This window comes from Schistocerca serialis, chromosome 4 (genome assembly GCF_023864345.2).
Source record: "Schistocerca serialis cubense isolate TAMUIC-IGC-003099 chromosome 4, iqSchSeri2.2, whole genome shotgun sequence".
Classification (NCBI taxonomy): domain Eukaryota; kingdom Metazoa; phylum Arthropoda; class Insecta; order Orthoptera; family Acrididae; genus Schistocerca; species Schistocerca serialis.
Genome location: NC_064641.1, coordinates 362093047 through 362112772, shown reverse-complemented (window position 1 = coordinate 362112772; position 19726 = coordinate 362093047). Strand labels below are relative to the sequence as shown.

Sequence of the window (19726 nt, the reverse complement as noted above, 5' to 3'; positions counted from 1 at the left end):
CTTTAGAAGGGATGAAATGTCCCTGATGTATTTGTTACTCAGGTGACAAGGAACGACTGGTCCCTTTTCGAAGTCATTGACCTCTCCTTGTCGACGTCTTTTGCTGTTACTGCTTCTCTAGTCACAACAGAATAGCCCCCGCCTCCATTTGTATTGTTGTATTCGCCCTTCGTAACATCTAGTGATCAATTCCGCATTACATGAGGGAATCCAGATACTTTTGATCATATAGTGTAAGTCTAGTTTGTAAAATACTGGATATCTTGGTCTAATATAAGATATTCCCCAAAGGCTCTAGCCTGTCCGTAGTAGCCAACTGAATAAACGAAATTTGTTTCTGGAATGGGTCAGCCTTGAGCAGAACACAATTTTTTTTCTTCTCTTCTATTACCCAGATGTGTTTCGCTGAAGTTTCAGCATCATCAGTGGCCTTTCATTTCGTTTCTATTAAACAATGGCAAAAATCCTCTTTACTTTTTATAAACATATAAATTCGAGTTTTAAAAACGTATGTACAAAGAATTGGCCAAGTACGAATAGGATTCGCGCTGTGAGGGCTCCGCATAAACTCAGTTATATGTATATAGATGGTTCATTCATCCCGGGGATTAACAACCTCGACGATTTTTACGCGTTATCGATATCGATACTGGTAAGATAGAAATTTGCGAGAATATTTTAAGTTTAAATCTTTCGTGTAATTCGTAGGAAAAAGGGACAGAAAGACAGTTGGATAAATGACACGCAATTTTTTTTCCTGTGAGATATGATTAGAAATTAACAATTTCCCTAATTCTTTCCTTCAGCTGTATGTGAAGCCTTGCTTCTTTCCTTATTTTATGACTCCACTTCAACGAGTAGTACCCTCCAGGTTTTGATGAGTGAATTTGCGAGTGTAAAAGTATGTGGCATAAACGGCCGTATTTTGTGATTAAACTGACTTAGATGCTTACATTTTTTACACAGTCTAAGGACCGTAGAACTTGGCACGTGACATTATATTCTATTGTGTACACGTACTCGTTACTCAGGAAAAGGTGTCTTAACAGACGGACAGACAAACAGACGGATAAAAAATGACAAAAGTATATGTGATATAATTATAAATTAACAATTTTCATATTTTTTACTTTAGTTGTATGGTGAAACTTTGTTTCTTGCCAAATTTCTTGATTTTAAGTCAACGGGAACAATCCTATAGCTTTTGACGAGTGAGTTTACGAATAACAATATATGACGTGAATGACCATAAATTATGCTTGTTTGACTTAGAAGCTTATATATTTTACACCGTCAAGACACCATAGATCGTAGTATGTGACGTAAATTTCAACTTGATACGTCCATTCGTTCCTGGGAAAAAGGGGTCTTAAGAGTCAGACGACAGACAGACTGGCGGACAGATGGACATCAAAGTGATCCTTTATAAGGTTGCCGTTTTCACAGATTGCGGCACGAAACTCTAAAAACTCGAACTTATATGTGTACAAGTAGTAAAGAGCATTTTTTTTCTGCGAAAAGTGTATAGGAAATAGAAGAAAAGAAAAAAAATTGTGTTTTGCCCAAGGTGGACCCCTTCCAAAAATATATTTATTTGTAAGCAAACGCAGAGAGAAGAGTTTCATCCTATAGATCATTACTGAATAAATGAAAGTTTTGCGTCATTTTACGAAGGGCGCTGGTGACGTTGTGGCGGCTGTGTGCCGACAGGAGCAGAGAGAGCAGCCGCAGCCGCAGCATGTCGGAGTGGCAGCTGTTTCGGAGCAAGCGCGTCGTCCTGGACGAGGGCGTGCAGGAGGCGTCGATCTACGTGACGCCGGAGGGCCGCATCCACCGCATCGTCACCGCCAGCGACCGCGCAGCCGGCAAGGCAGACGCCCCCTACCTGCCACAGGGTGCCACGGTGCGTAGCACGAGCTCTCCCTCCACTTCTCTCAGTCTGTCATTTTTCTTTATTTTTTGATAATTTCTCTTTCACTGAATCTTTTCTTACACGTGTGATTTCCATCACTGAATTCGAAAGCACGGCTTTTGGGTGGTGGAAGGAGGAGGCAGAATTAACGAACTTTTTTTAAAGCAACTTTAGTTATATTTATGAACACCAATCAAGAATTCATTGATTCTCGCCATTTATACAATGACTCCATCTGCGCACACCAAAACTGACGTATTTAAAGTTATGCACGGAGCAAGTCTCGAACAAAAATGTACGGGGTGAGAAATATAAGACAGTCCAACTCCCTTAGATCAGAATGAGTAAACGCTCTAGTATGCAAAACTTATTGACGAAAGTAGCTCTCATGATGTTTCACTTCCAAGTAACATAGCTCGATGAATCTTGAACTATATATAAAAAGAACTGCTACGGTATAGTACATAAGCTAACTGGAAGAATTACACAAACAAGATGAACAGCCTCTTCATCTCAGAGTAGCACTTGCACCGTAGTCCTCAAGTCCTCAATTATTTGCTGGATATATTTCCAATCCCTGTCTTCCTCTACCGTATTTACAACCTAGTACCGTGGGAGGCATTCCCTGATTCCCTGATGTCTTAACAGATGCTCTATCATGACTAACTGAAACCCTCCGCTGCCGACAGGTGTTGTTGATATACCTCGATGTGGACAACTGAAAATGTGTGCCCCGACCGGGACTCGAACCCGGGATCTCCTGCTTACATGGCAGACGCTCTATCCAACTTTTTTTTTTTCCATCTGAGCCACCGAGGACACAGATGAATAGCGCGACTGCAGGGACTTATCCCTTGCACGCTCCCCATGAGACTCACATTCCCAACTGTCCACAATTCTACCTATGTAATGTGCCTTATAGACATTTGCCCATGGGCACTTGCCCGGTCGGGGCACACATTTTCAGCTGTCCAGATCAAGGTATATCAACAACACCTGTCGGCAGCTGAGGTTTCAGATAGTCATCATTTATTCCAGGGAAAAGCTGTACGGTCATCTACAGTATCTGTTCTTTCAAGAACTGTTACTGTCTTCATATATATAAATGCCCTATCATTCTGTCCCTACTTCTTCTCAGTATTCTACATATATTTCTTTCCTCTCCGATTCTGCGCAGGACCTCTCCATTCCTTACCTTATCAGTCTACGTAATTTTCAACATTCGCCTCTAGCACAACATCTCAAATGCTTCGATTCTCTTCTGTTGAGGTTTTCCCACAGTCCGTGTTTCACTGCCATACAGTTCTGTACTCTAAACGTACATCCTCGAAAATTTCTTATTCAATTTACGGCCTATGTTTGGTACTAGTAGACTTGTCTTTGCCAGGAATGCCCCTTTTGCCATTGCTAGTCTGCTTTTGATGTACACCTCGCTCTGTCCGTCATGAATTATTTTACTGCTTAGGTAGCAGAATTCCTTAACTACATCTAGTTCGTGACCATCAATCCTAATGTTAAGTTTCTTGCTGTTCTCATTTCTGTTAGTTCTCATTACTTTCGTCTTTCTTTGATTTACTCACAGTCCAAATTCCCTACTATGTAGATTGTTCATTCCATTCAGCAGATCTTGTAATTATTCTTCACTTTCACTCAGGATAGCAATGTATGAGCGAATCTTATCATTGATATCCCTTCACCTTGAATTCTAATTCCACTCTGGAACCTTTCTTTTGGTTCCATCATTGGTTCTTCGATCTATAGATTGAACACTAGGGGCCAAAGACTACATCCCTATCTTAGACCCTTCTTAATCCGAGCGCTTCGTTCTTGCTCATCCACTCTTAAAAGACTACATCCCTAACTTACACCCTTCTTAATCCGAGCACTTCGTTCTTGCTCATCCACTCTTATTATTCCCTCTTGGCTCTTGTACATGTTGTATATTACCCGCCTGTCCCTGTGGCTTATCCCTATTTTCCTCAGAATCTGGAACGTCTTGCACCATTTGAAATTGTCGAATACTTTTTCTAGGTCGATATGTCCTATGAACGTGTTTGATTCTTCTTTAGTCTTGCTTCCATTATCAACCACAGTGTCAGAACTGATTCTGTGGTGCCTTTACCTTTCCTAAAGTCAAACTGATCGTCATGTACCACATCCTCAGTTTTCGTTGCCATTCTTCTGTACATTTTTCTTGTTAGCAACTTAGATGCACGAGCTGTCAAAATTATTGTGCTATAATTTCCGCACTTCTCAGCTCTTGCCGTCTTCGAAACTGTGTGGATATTTCACCGGAAGTCGGATGGTATATCGCCAGACTTATGCATTCTGCACTTCAACGTGAATAATCGTGTTGTTTGCCACTTTCCCAGTAATTTTAGAAATTCTGCTTTATTTGATCTTAAGTCTTCCAATGCTCTTTTAAACTCTGATTCTAATACTGGATCCCCTACCTATTCCCTATCGACTCCAGTTTTTTCTTCTACCACATCCAACAAGTCTTCCCGCACATAGCGTCCTTCAGTGTACTCTTTCCACGTATCCGCTCTCTCCACTGCATCTTATGCATTTAGCAGGGGATTTCCCATTGCGCTCTTAATGTTACCGCCCTTGTTTCTAATGTCACCTAAGGTTGCTTTGACTTTTCTATTTGCTGAGTCAGTGCTTCCGACAAACATTTCATTTTCGATTTCTTCGTATTTTTCATTCAGTCATTTCGCCTTAGTTTCCCTCCACTTCCTACTTTTTTTATTCCTAAGCGACTTATAATTCCTATTTCTGAATTTCCCTGAATATTTTTGTACTTCCTTCTTTCGTCGATCAACTGAAGTATTTCCTCTGTTACCCATGGTTTCTTCTTTGTACCTGTGTATTTCTTTCCAACTTCTGTGACTGCCATTTCTAGTGTTGTCCAATCCTATTCAACTGAACTGCTGAGATGTTCCCGAATGTATCCTTATAGAACTTCAAGCGTAACTCTTAATTTCAAGCGTAACTCTTAATTCCTTAATACTTCCGTATTCCACTTATTTGCGTACTGATGCCTCCTCACTAGTCTCTTAAACTTTAGCCGTCTTCATCATTACTAAATTGTGATTTGAGTCTCCATCTGCTCCTAGGTCCGCCTTACAATCGAGTATCTGATTTAGGAATCTATACCTGACTGTGATGTAATCTAACAGAAATTTTCCTGTGTCTTCCAGCCTTTTCCAAGTACCTCTGTGGTGGTTCTTTTATGTACTGGTATTTATATGTTATGAATAGCTGGAGTTAGTGTTATTCTGGCCTCTTCACAACTGGAAAATTATTTACGTCAGTGACTCAGGTGTGGAACGTCTCGCAGTTCGCCCGACACGATGTTTTTATATTAAAATGCACCTCATAAGATTCAGATATATGGCTGTATGTTTTGTTATTGAGATTGAGTTTTGATAGTTATTGTTTATTTTTACGAAAGTGCAAGGCTAAGGAGATTGTCGCAATTCCCGTTAAGCGGGGATCCAAAAAAATTTGCTGAAATCACTTTACTCAAATATGATTCAATGTTGGAGAAACCGATTACTTTTACTGTTTCAAAGAAAGAACCGCTAATCAAGAGAATTCTCCTACATTTACACATAGTATTATTTGACAAAATTAGCAAATATTAAGATATTTATTACGACTCTGGGCCGATATCATTCAGAACAATAGCGCTGACCTCTGCACCAATGTTCCCCCAGAAAATTTGCATAAAAACATTGATATTGCCGCTTCATGAATAAAGGAGTAGATATATATAAAATTTTACAACACTTTTAAGTTAGATTCGGTTATATTTAGGGGAAATATTACATGGAACATACACGTTTCTGTGTCTCGTCACAAAAAGTCTTCTTACTCTACGAAGAAACAAAAGAGAAGAGAGAGAGAGAGCGATCTTTTTGCAAAAGGAACAGAGATTGCAGTTACATTCGCTGATCATATTAATTGATTACAGTCTTTGTTATTTTTCTGCTATAATATTTATTTCGTTACGACGTCAGTTTTGTTATATTTGCTAAGTTATTCAATATCATTTTTATGACGTAATGTGGCGTACCGCCACCTCTTCCTGTTGTAATTCTTGAACAGAGTATTCGCTATTACTGGCTGATATTTACTGCAGAACTCAGTTAGTATTTCTCTTCTGTCATTCCTAACACAAAGCCCATATCTCTGTAGTCATTTCTTCTACTCCTTCGTCTACAACCGCATTCCAGTCCCTCATGACTATTATATTTTCATCTTCGATTAAGCACTAAATTACCCGTTCAATATCGTTATATACTTTCTCCATCTCTTCATCTTATGCTTGCGATGTCGGCGTGTATACCTAAAATATTTTTGTTGGTGTTGGATTGCTGTCTATTCTAATGAGATCAACCCTATCACTGAACTGTACACAGTAACGCACTCTCTGTCCTATCTTTCTGTTCATAACGAATACTACTCTCGATATACCATTCCTGACGCTGTTGATATTACCCTACATTCATCTGACCGGAAATCCTTGTCTTCTTTGCATTTCACTTCACTGTTCCTCACTACATATAGACTGAGCCTTTGCATTTCCTCTTTCAGATTTTCTACATTCCCTACCACGTTCAAACTTCTGACATTCCACGCCCCGACTCATAGAACGTTATCCTATCGTTTGGTATTCAATCTTTTTCTCGTTGTCACCTTGGCAGTCCCTTCCCGGAGAAACGAATGGGGAACTATTACGGAATATTTTGCCAACGGAGAGATCATCCTGACACTGAGACTACATGCCCTATTGATACACGTTATGTGTTTTTAATCCAGTGGTTTCCATTGTCTTCTGAGTTCTCACACCATTGATCATTGCTGATTCTTCCACCTTTAGGAGCAGTTTCCCACCCCAAGGGCAAGAGAGTGCGCTGAATCTTTGTTCGCTCTTCCGCTCTCTTTGACAAGGCCGTTGGCAGAATAATGGTGGCTTCCTTTGCCGTAGTTTTCGGCCGCCAAAGCTAACGATTTTTATTCAGAGTTTAAGCGGTGGCTGGGTTCGTATCGGGTACCGAGGACATTATGATTACTAATCAAAGATGCAACCGCTAGACCACGGAGACTTGCTGTGTGTTAGTGGTTCTGTATTTCAACGCAGGTGACTGACCGCTTTCAGTAATTAAAAAAAGAGGAAAGAATTCAGCGATGGAATTTGAGACATGTCGTGTGACATCTTCACATAACTGCACAAGAAAAACGGCGTAGAAATATATATAAATTGTAAAGCTCGTGCCCTGAAACTGAGAAGTCGTGAAATCGAATACCGATCGGAGAATGGAAATTTTCTGTTCGCCTTTAATGTAGCCTTCAACTCTCAACGATGTAAGGAGTCACCAGCAACGACACGTTCTTCGGATTCCACGTTCAGCTGTAGGTCTCTTTTTCCCGGTCGGATAATGGGTAGGTATTGATGCTGACGGAGACATATGTGCCTCCGTGCTTTGTATGAAGACTTTTCTTTTTAATGTCCTGATGACGGGCCGCACCTGAAACTCTTCAATAACCAAGAATTTTTGAACATAAGTGACCAATTATTCTAGCGACCAGTTCAGCAGTGGCATATGTCTTATCAAGACATTCCACTGGACGTAATGCTACCCATGCGTTTTCAATATAACGGACGCCCCGCCCAAAAAAACCTTTCAACAATCACAGTCCTCTTCTGTACGGATAAAATGTCGTTCTTTCCAGAAGACGAACTACTCTGCACCATCACCAGGCCCTCATCGAGGGCTCTTCCCAGTGCGATATAGATATAACAGAGTGTCTCTACCCACATAAGAATTTGGAAATTCGAAGGGAACTTTTGAGTAAGAGAGTTTAGATCGTTTCAGGAGGCATGTTTTATAGCCTAAGGGTTAAAGAGACTGCTCATTAAAGACAGAAAATCCAATTTGGATTCCTGGTCTTATCTCTAATTTTCATTTCTCACTTTGAATGTTTAGACGGATTCTCGAATTCTGTTAGGTTTGATATCGCTCGAAAGCCATTGTCTTCTGTCTATGCAGAATATGACTGGTATTGCAAAAGGTAACAGAAATGGTTACTTGAACTGAAAAAGAATTATATATGTCATCTACATTTCCCGAAGTAGAACAAATTTCATGTACCTATACTAGCATGTGATGCTTGTGTTCCACAAACAGGTATGTGTCGAACATTGTATGCAGAAAGCCTATACCCACTTCTAATGCTTTAGTGTTGCTGGATATGAAATTTTCACTGATTTAATGAAAATTATTTATACTTCTTACAAATGGATAGAATCAATAACACTTGTAATAGCCGTCGATAGTAGCCCGACAACCTGCATAGTTAAGTGGAACCAAATATTGAAGTGTGATGTTGGATGACTTTTGGTACACTCATAACTTCTGTTATTTTGAGAGAACAGAAAATAGAGCACTTATTTTTATGTTCGTTAATTGCATAATAAGAGGGCGTTACGTTCGTAGTACGAAATTCTATGTACTTCAGCCGCGATGGAAGTCATCCATCCACAAACATTATATGCGTGAAACAAAATGTCAACCGCACTAACAGTTGGTGGAGTAGCCGTGGAATGCCATTATTTGGCCACCAATATTTACAGAGCTACCACCATTAGATTGTTGTTTTCAGATTTCTCTGACATATGACAGACTGAACGAGTCAGCTTTCTCTTGCATCTGGGCTTTCCTATAATATTTTTACAAATTCATTTTTTTCCGTCAAAGAAACTATATTGTCTTCCCGCTTGTACGACTAAATTTCTACAGTGCTTCTTATCTCCTTAAACCACAGATAAACAAACCTGACATTCACGTTCCATACGACCAAATTTCATTTCCACGAAAAAAAGGAATAAAGATGGTAATTTAACGTCCGTCGATGAGGAGTTTATTGTACAGGGGGAAAAGCGTATGTAGTGGGCACAATATTAGATCGGCCGGACGGGATGCAGAACCGGGGGTTTCTAAAGGGGTTACAAAGAGCCAATAACGTTAAAATGTTAATAGCTTATTTACGAACTTCACAGCGTCGTAAAAGTTGCTTGGAACGGTGCTCAGCCACGACGTTCTCAAGCGTAAAGCTACACAGATAACATAGCTTTGGCGCCAATATTTCATTCTTCGTCAATATTCTATGGACTTAACGCAAGCAAATGATTTTAGGTCCACCAGTGCCGCACAGTGAATAAATTGAGGCGGAAACTTTTGTTTGGCTCTCATACGGACGTAACTAAATCTGCATATTTGTAATTTGTTTTGAATATTCCGGGTCACCTCAAAATTCATTTATGAGTCACGACTCCTTAGCAATAAATAATCCTGCGTAAATAGGGAGTATCGTAACGGATACAGGGGTTATTGACCACAAGATCGTTGTACCGAAACTGACCACCTCAACATTCAAATCCGCCAAAAGTAAACGCAAAATATACTCTGGTATGTGGTTCTGAGTAGACAAGACGGATTGCTGACACAACTAGTTGGATCTGAAGAAGATCCAGAGTGATCTAAAGCTGTAATCTAATTTAAAATGTGCAACCAAGACGGAAAAATGCATGAAAATTATTTTGAATATCTGGTAAAAAAAAAAAAAAAAAAAAAAAACAGATAAATATTCACTTTCGTCGTTCGACGAGGTAGCTTCCTTCCCAACTAACTATGTAAGTGTAGACAAGATTGGCCTCGATTCAAAGAAATAGTATCTGAGGCAATTGAGAGATACGTACCAAGTAAATTAATAAAAGATGGTGTTGATCCCAATAATACACAAAGCAGGAGAGAATACTATTGCAGAAGCAACAAAGAAAACATGGCAAATTTAGAAGGGCACAAAATCTCTAAGATGGCGATGCTTTACTGAAGCTCGAAACTTGGTGCTGACTTCAGTGCGACATGCTTTTAATGGCTTCCACAAAGGAACTCTTTCTCGAAATCTGGCAGAATATCCAAAGAGATTCTGGTCGTATATAAAGTACACCTGCGGCAAAGTACAGTCGCTGCACAATACCAGTGGTAGTATTACCGATGACGGGACCACAAAAACGGAGTCATTGAACACTTTTTTCAGAAATTCCTTCACAAAAGAAAAAGTAGTAAATATTCTAGCATTTGAATCTAGAACAACTGCCAACATGAGTAACTTAGAAGTAGCTTAAAGCATTTAATAAAGTCAAGTCTTCTGGTCCAGACAGCGTACCAATAATGTTCCTTTCAGAGTATTCTGATGCAACAGACCCATACTTAGCAATCACATGCAACCACTTTCTAGATGAAAGATTCGTACCAGAAGATCGGAAAGCTGCACAAGTCACAACAATGCCCAAGAAAGGAAATATGAGTAATCTTCTGAATTACAGGCCCATATCATTAGATATTTGGAACATATACTGTGTACAAACATTATGAATTATCTCAAACGCAACAGTCTATTGACACACAGTCACGGATTCAGAAAATACCGTTGTTGTGAAACATAACTAGCTCTTTATTGGCGTGAAGTAATTTGTGCTATCGACTGGGGATCTCAGATTGAGCCCATATTTCTAGATTTCCAGAAGGGTTTTGACACTGTTTCTCACAAAAAGACTGCTAATCGAACTGCGAGCCTATGGAGTATCGCTTCGATTAGGCGACTGAATCCGTGATTTCCTCTCGGAAATGTTACAGTACGTAGTAAAACAGAAGTGTTATGAGGCGTTCCCCAAGGAAGTGTTACAGGCCCTCTTCCGAGCAGCCCTCTTAAACTGTTTGCAGATAATGCTGTCATTTACCGTCTAGTAAAGTCATCAGGAGATCAAAACCAATTGCAGAATGACTTAGACACGATATCTGAATGGTGCGAAAAGTGGCAATTGTCTCTCAATAAGGAAAAATGCGAGGTCATCCACATTAGTTCCAAAAGAAATCCATTAAATTTCGATTACGACTATAAATCACACAAATCTAAAGGCTGTTAGTTCATCTAAATACCTAGGAATTGCAACTAGGTAAAACTTAAATTGGATCGATCACATAGATAATGTTGTGGAAAAGGTAAACAAAAGAACTGGCAGAACACGCAGAAGAGGGAACAGATCTCCTAAGTAGACCGCCTACACTACGTGTGTTCGTTCTCTGCTAGAGTAGATGTGCTGTGTGAGATTCTTACCAGATGAAAATGACCGAGAACACAGAAAAAGTTCAACGAAGGTCAGCTCGTTTCGTATTAAAGTAAAATACTGGTAGAGTCAGTGTCACAGATGTGATAAGCGAGTTGAGATGGCAGTCGTTAAAACGAAGGTGCTTTTCGTTGCGGAAAGATCTTTTCACACAATTTCAATCAGTAACTTTCTCCTCCGAATGCGATAACATTTTACTGTCACCGACCTACATAGGGAGAAATGATCATCATAATAAACAAGAAAAATCAGAGCTCGTACAGAAAGATTTATGTGTTCATTTTTCCCACCAGCTGTGTGGAACGGCAGAGAAATGGTCTGAAAGCGGTTCGCAGAACCCTCTGCCAGCAAATTAAGCGAGAACTGCAGAGTATTCATGTAGATGTCTTCTTCTTTCGGTGCCTATGCGGTTCGGATGTTGGCGAACATGATGGCTATTCTTCTCTTGTTGGTAGGAACACGGAATAGTCCTGACATACTGAATCAGCATCTAAGGTTGTCAAACCAAGATATTTGTCTTCTTTTGCTGTTGATTTTCACTTGAACTGTTGTTTTGTAGCCAATCATATACATTCTTATTACGCATGATATATCCTAACTATTGCAACTTTCGGCATTTCACTATCTTGATTTATTTAGGTTTTGTGTTCATTCTTCTCAAAACTTCTACGTTTGTCATTCTCTGGGTCCAAGGTATTCTCAAGATCCTCCTATAAAGCCACAATCCAAAGGCCTCCAGCTTCTTCTCTGTATATTTATTTAAGATCCATGTCTCTACCCCTCATAGGAGGCAAAATATAAGTAGCAGTGTAATAGTCTGATTTTTGTTCTTAGAGTTCGGTTAGGGCTTTTAAGACAGCACTTATTTTCTGAAAAACACCTCTTGTTTTCCCGATGCGAATCTTGATTTCTTGTGGGTTATCATAATTTTTATTTATTATGATTCCAAGGTATATATATTGTTTTACCCTTTCTATTGGTTTATGACTAAGTTTACGCCTGTAATATTTTTCTTACTTACGACCATGATGTTTGTCTTTGTGGTGTATATTTAAACCCTATGCTGACTGCTAACTTTTACGATTCTATCCTTTAATAATTGTAACGCTTGAATAGTGTCATCAAACACAATAACATCATCAGCATATCGAATGTTGTTTAATCTTATTCCATTTATCAGAATTCCTTCTTCTATTTATTCCAGGGATTCTCTAAAGTACATATTAATTAGTATGAGTGGCATCCCTGTCTTACTCCCTGAGAATTTTGAATGCTTCAGTGTGTTCTCCATCAATACGCAATAACGTTGTTTCATTCCAGTACATGTTCTTGATGATTCGCAGATCTCTTTCCTCCATTCCAATATTTCTCAAAATCTTCATCAATTTGTCGTGTTTTACTCTATCAAAAACCTTCTGGTAATCTATTAGGCAAGCAAATACATTTATTTACGTCTCTACAACTCTGAAACAATACTTGTACACTGAACAAGGATTCTTCGTACCTACGGCATTAAGAAACCCAATCTGATTAGGGGCTACCTGTTCCTCACGTAGTCATTATATTCTTCTATGTATCACCCTCAAAAATAATTTCGAGATATGACTCATTAAGTTCGTCGTACGATAATCTCCGCGGTGTTTTGCATTTGGCTTTTTGGGCAGAATAATGAACTCTGATTTCACCAACTCCACTGGAATGTTTCCAGATACATACATTTGTCTGAAAACTTTTACATGATTTTCATCTATCAGTTTTAAGAACTCTGCTTCTACTTTATTTGATCTCACAGACGCTCTGTCCTTCATCTGACTGATGGCTACTTGAACCTCACCTTCTAGTATATCTGTGCCACATATTTTATTTGTGCTTGAATTAAAAGCACATCTAGTGTCATGTAATAAACTTTCTATATATTTTCCCATGTCTTTTTCTTGTCTTCTAAGTTCCCTGCTTCATCCACCAGTTTTTCACTGATGCTCTTCCTATATAGTCCCTGTTATTTCTTTGACTTTCTTGTGTACATTGAAACTATCATATTTACTTTGATGACACTTGATTTCCTCGCATTGCTCCACTTTTTCATTTTCTTGTGTCTCAAAAATGGTTCAAATGGCTCTGAGCACTATGGGACTTAACAGCAATGGTCATCAGTCCCCTAGAACTTAGAACTACTTAAACCTAACTAACCTAAGGACATCACACAACACGCAGTCATCACGAGGCAGAGAAAATCCCTGACCCCGCCGGGAATTGAACCCGGGAACCCGGGCGCCGGAAGCGAGAAAGCTACCGCATGACCACTAGCTGTGGACTCTTGTGTATCCCTTATTTTTCTTCTTATATTCTTATTTATCTCCCTGCATTCCGTTGGGTTTCCCTTATTTAGTCTTCTTACTTCCATTAGACTCAGTATCTCATCCGTTATCCATGATTTCCTCTTCTTTCCCTCTGGCTTCAAGTACTTTTCTTTTGTTTTCTCTACAACATTCTGTAATTTAATCAGTTCTATATTGACATTGTTACTTGATTTCAAACAAGTCTGCAGAGAGAGATGTAGATATTGCTTCATTTTTGGCCATTCGTTTGTAATTATCTTTTGTTAAGCTGAAAACTCTCTAAGACTATTTTTGATTTTATGGACAATTTACGCTGACTGTAAAATCACTGAAAGAGAATTATTAATGTAGCAATCTCCGTTGATCTGACACCTTCACTGGAACTGGAAGCGCGACATTAGTCTGTTCGAAGTAACTATTCACCCTACGCCATCTGCAGATGCGCCTGCTTTTGCCTTATGGGAAGTTTTTCAGTGTCACCTGCGTGATATCTTGGCAGTATCTCCATTACTCTTTAGTTCGTTCTGCTCAAAAAGGTAAAACTTTTTTGGTTTTTAATCCCGTTGTTAGTATTTTTTTAAGTATCGAAGATTTATATGGAATATCTGTGCTGATACTTAAGGACCCACCTAGGAACTATTTCAGATATGTTAGGGAAGTAATGGAATATTTTAAGTATCAAAGATTTATATAGAATATCTGTGCTGATACTGAAGGAACCACCTAGGAATTATTTCATATATGTTAGGGAAGTAATGGAATATTTTAATCATGGTGGTGACAGTAAATGTAAATTCGCCGTTTGTCCTTCGAGATTTGTACTTTTACCTATGTCCAGTTTCGCCTACTGATTAATATTCAATGAAAACGTAGAGGTTTCAGTAATACATAACTCCAGTACGTAAAACTGGGGCTGTGAGTAATTAAGGAACACGCCTTCAATAGGGACTCCAGTACCTCTTCTGAAATCTGCACTTAACGTCGAAATGAAATGTAAATACCTGTAAAGAGGTTCGCCGCACCTGCTCACGTTGGCACGCCCTCGTAGTCCAGTTCAGGAAAGCACTGTCATTGTGCTCTCTCCGCAGACTACCTTCCTAGCAGATAAAACAGTAAACATAATGAGAAGGCACAGTTGTTAAAACATTTCACTTCTCCCCAGGAGTAACAGTGTTCAATCGCCACATTTGCTGTCGTTTACCTGAATCGATTCAGAGAAATGGTGGGATGACTCCTAGAAACGACCACAGCCGACTGCCTTTCCCATCCTTGTCCGCCACAGCAAATATTGCTCCCATACTTAGCACACCGTCAACAACTTTAATACTCTTCCCATTCTAAAACATAGTGCGTAAAGTTATCGTCCTTTCGGTGTTTTGTATCAGCGCTAATGTTCGTTCACATGAAAGATTACGTAAATATGTCTCAACAGCACCGAAGTTACACACGTAAGTGTCAAGATGTAGACTGGTGTTTGTCCTTCACGTGATATAATGACGATAGCGGCTAAGTTATCTATATGCAGCAAATGCGTCTTGTTTGTCATTCTGCCAAGTACTTCCATATCTGCTGTATCGCCTTGAACCGACCGATAAAATCAAACATACTTCCTACTTACGTTGTATAAACTTACGTCATAGTTGTCAGTGTCACTCTTTAACCGCCTTTCACTTTTCTATCACGTTATGTTCACACTTTGAGGCAGTCGATTATATTTCATCTTGTCTGTCTGCATCATTTCACTCGCTGAGTTTTATTCTTCTGTACTGAGCAAATATTTTCGCAAGTCTTATTTTGTAGGGTCATGCGATCAATACAAAGATTCCGTCATAATTATGCTTTTGTTTCTGTTATTTGTGAATAGTTCCATGAAGAGTTCAAAGCACGGCGAACAGTTGAGGCTGGAAATCAACGAATTCAGATTCGATTCCAGGTTTGTATAAACTGTTAGCACATAATACATACGCCCAAAAGCTGACGGTACTTTAGTCTAAATAAGATTTGAAAATTTTATAATAAAATCCGTGTACTACCTTTTCAATGGCGTTTTTGCCAATGTATATTTGAAAGTCAAAACTTAATGGTTCAAATGGCTCTGAGCACTATGGGACTTAACATCTGGGGTCATCAGTCCCCTAGAACTTAGAACTACTTAAACCTAACTAACCTAAGGACATCAAACACATCCATGTCCGAGGCAGGATTCGAACCTGCGACCGTATCGGTCGCGCGGTTCCAGACTGAAGCGCCTAGAACAGCTCTGCTATTCCAGCCGGCCAAAACTTAATCATCAGGGCTTCAGTTATAATGTAACACTTTTCGTTGTGAAGTCAAAACACCAAAAACGCCATGGTGTTTTCTGAGTTCCCATTTGCTACATTTTGGAGGAATATATACAGTTATAGAAGAATATATGTAGCTTCTTGCTAAACAGAGTTGCAGAAAAATATATGTAGCTTTTTGCTAAGACTGGCGAAGTTTGTTGGCTTCTTTTGTGTTTGATATCACAATGTAATCCCACCCACATTTTTGTTTACATATCAACATACATAGTTTTCAAAGATGAGGCAACAAGTTTCAAATAACATATCAAATCGCATGGATATGTCAGTAGCGCAAAAATAGTAAATAACTTATATGTTATAAAACAAAACTTAATCTTCAAGCAAAATTTTTACTTACATATTCCACAGAGAAAAAAGATCGTCTGTACTTGTCAATGGATGAAATTAACCATGGATTTTACTATAACAGGCTACAAAAGAAAAGTGAATTAACAATCAAATGGTTTTCATAAATACACTGATCAGCCAAAACACTACGACTACTGCCCACTACGACGTTGGATGCCACCTGGTGGAGTTGCGGGCACGTGACGAGGTAACGAAAGTGTGTAAGCGGAGTAGACAGGGACGGGGGATCAAAGTAGCGAAGATAAGGGCTGCAAATGGGTACATGCGTTGAGATAAACGATTTTGACAGAGGGAAGATTATTATTGAACAGGGTCTGTGAAAGAGTATCTCGAAAACAGCGAAGTTGGTCGAATGTGCTATGTCATGAGCATCTACGGAAAGAGGTAGAACGACAGTGGAACTACGAATAGGCGCTAAATGGTTGGACGTCCACGACTCTTCACAGAACGTGGGGTTCTGAGGCTTGTCTGCTCTGTAACGTAGAATAGATGGTGATCCGTAGCATCTATGCCGAAAGAGCACAATGCTGGTGCACGCACAAGTGTTTCGGAGCACACAGTTCATCGTACATTGTTGGACATGGATTTCCGCAGCAGACCACCCCCACTTATTCACATGTTGACCCAACGATATCGTCAATTACCATTGCAGTGAGCGCAAGTCCATCTGGATTCCACAATGGAACAATGGAAACGTGTCGGCTCTTCGGGTGAATCATATTTTTGCTACCGTAGGTCGAAGGCCGTCTCCACATACGCAGTGATCGAGGTGAACGGCGGCTAGAAACGTGCAGCGCGCCGAGAACGCAGGCTGGTGGGAGCAGTATTACGCTATGGGAGACTTTCTTCTGCGCTCGCGTGGGACCCGTGGTAGTAATCGAGACACGCTGACTGCTGCGAATCACCTGCATCCCTTCATGCCTGATGTCTGCCCCGACGGCGATGTTATGTTTCACCAGATCAGCTGTCCGTGTCTCGGAACGAGAAACGTCCTGCAGTGGTTTGAGGATCATTATCGTTAACTCACGTTGATGTCTCGGTGACAAAATTCGCCTGATGTAAATTCTATGGAACTCATCTGGGTCGCTATCGAGTGCCATGACCGTTTGCGCAAATTAGAGGCTCGTTATTTACGCGAATATTGCATGACGTGTGCGTAGAAATCTAATGCTACATACGTCCACAAACCTACCAACAAACTGTCCGATCCCTGATACACAGAATGAGCTGTGTACTTTGTTACAAAGATCGACAAACAAGCTATTAAGAAGGCTCATCAGTGTATATTCATTTGTTAATAAATTTTCTAATTCATTCTCTGTCTCCGTTTGTCAAGTGTAGTTACCATGATATCTGGAAAAGTTTATGTTCGGCAAGCCAACTACGCCTCATGCCTGATAGAATAAATGAGACAGATGCTGCAGACGATTTAACTTGGGATGGTTAGCAACTTCGTCTGCTTGTGTCAATCAAGCGAGGAGCCACTCACAAGCAAACGGGAGGCACCGAGTCGCAAGGCAGAAAAAACGACAGAAAATAGTCAACCCGCAGCCCAGCAGCACTACACAAAATTGGCTCCCAAAAGACATATAACTGAGAAGCAAGTAAGTGAAAAAGCAAATCTATAACACTACAACGACAAACCACTATTGATTCAGTTACCGTAACCGTAATGGACAATATCGGTGTCGAATTTCCGCGAAGAAGAGCATTAATAACGAACCTATCAACTCTATAAAACATGGACAGTATTCAAAAATTATAAAGGAAAGGAATGGGACTTAAGGAAGGAAAACTAAAGCAGAATTACTGTGAGATATGGATCAGAGAGTTGGATTAAGTGAAAATATAAACTTCAGCTGTTTGAAATAGGTTTGACTACTTAAAACAGACGCAGTGCCTAGTATCTAAAGAAGACGGCATTACTGTAATATGGCAGGAGACACAAACAGGTGCGAAATTAATAGCATAAAAGTTAAGTATCAGATTCATTAGATACTCAGGTGGGAATTTAAGGATATGGAACCTGGATAAACTGAAAGAAACAGAGGTTGTAGAGAGTTTCATAGAGAGCATTAGGGAAAAATTGACAAAAACTGGGGAAAGAAATACACTAGAAGAATAATGGGTAGCTTTGAAAGATGAAATAGTGAACGAAACAGAGGATCAAGTAAGTAAAACGACGAGGGTAACAGAAGAGATGTTGTATTTAATTGATGAAAGGCGAAAATAGAAAAACGCAGTAAATGAAGCACGTCTGAAAGACGAGATCGACAGGAAGAGCAAAATGGCTAAGAAGGGATGGCTAGAGGACAAATGTGAAGATGTAGAGGCATATATCACTATAGGTAAGATAAATATTGCCTATAGGAAAATTAAAGAGACCATGGCAGAAAAGAGAACTACTTGTACGAATATCAGGAGCTCAGGCGGAAAACTAGTTCTAAGCAAAGAAGGGAAAGCTGAAAGGTGGAACGAGTATATAGGGGTTCTATACAAGGGCGATGTACTTGAGGGCAATGTTAAGGAAGTTGAAGAGGACGTAGATGAAGATGAAGTTGGTGATATGATACTGCGTGAAGAATTTGACAGAACACTGAAAGATCTAAGTCGAAACAAGGCCCCGGGAGTAGACAACATTCCATTAGAACTACTTATAGCCTTGGGAGAGCCAGCCATGACAAAACTCTACCACCTGGCGAGGAAGATGTATGAGACAGGGAAATACACTCAGATTTCAAGAAGAATATAATACATCCAATTCCAAAGAAAGCAGGTATTGACAGGTGCGACAATTATCGAACAATCAGTTTAAGAAATCACAGGTGCAAAATACTGACACGAATTCTTTACAGACGAATGGAAAAACTGGTAGAAGTCGATCTCGGGGAAGATAGTTTGGATCCCGTAGAAATGTTGGAACCCGTCAGGCAATACTGATCCTACGATTTATCTTAGAATATAGATTAAGAAAAGGCAAACCTACGTTTCTAGCATTTGTAGACTTAGATAAAGCTTTTGACAATGTTGACTGGAATACTCTCTTTCAAATTCTGAAGGTGGCAGGGGTAAAATACAGGGAGCGAAAGGCTATATACAATTTGTACAGAAACCAGATGGCAGTTATAAGAGTCGAGGGGCATGAAAGGGAAGCAGTGGTTGGGAAGGGAGTGGACAGGGTTGTAGCCTATCCCCGATGTTATTCAATCTGTATGTATATTGAGCAAGCAGTAAAGGAAACAAAAGGAAAATTCGGAGTAGGAATTCAAATCCATGGAGAAGAAATAAAATCTTTGAGGTCCGCCGATGACATTGTAATTCTGTCAGAGACAGCAAAGGACCTGGAAGAGCAGCTGAACGGAATGGACAGTGTCTTCAAAGGAGGCTATAACATGAACGTCAACAAAAGCAAAACGAGGATAATGGAATGTAGTCGAATTACGTCGGGTGATTCTGAGGGAGTTATATTGGGAAATGCGACGCTTAAAGCAGTAATGAGTTTTGCTATTTGGGATGCAAAATAACTGATGATGGTCTAAGTAGAGAGGATATAAAATGTAGACTGACTATGGCAAGGAAAGCA

The 19726-nt window shown here is 39.7% G+C and overlaps 1 protein-coding gene across 1 annotated transcript in view; it reads left to right on the top strand.

Annotated features, from left to right (window-relative positions):
* Window positions 1-19726, top strand: part of LOC126474162 (allantoinase) — a 252153-nt gene that overhangs the window by 47898 nt on the left and 184529 nt on the right. Inside the window, exon 2 of the mRNA XM_050101619.1 lies at window positions 1711-1903. Coding sequence (XP_049957576.1) covers window positions 1739-1903 — 165 coding nt within the window. The 5' untranslated portion in view covers window positions 1711-1738. The remainder of the gene's footprint in view (window positions 1-1710; window positions 1904-19726) is intronic.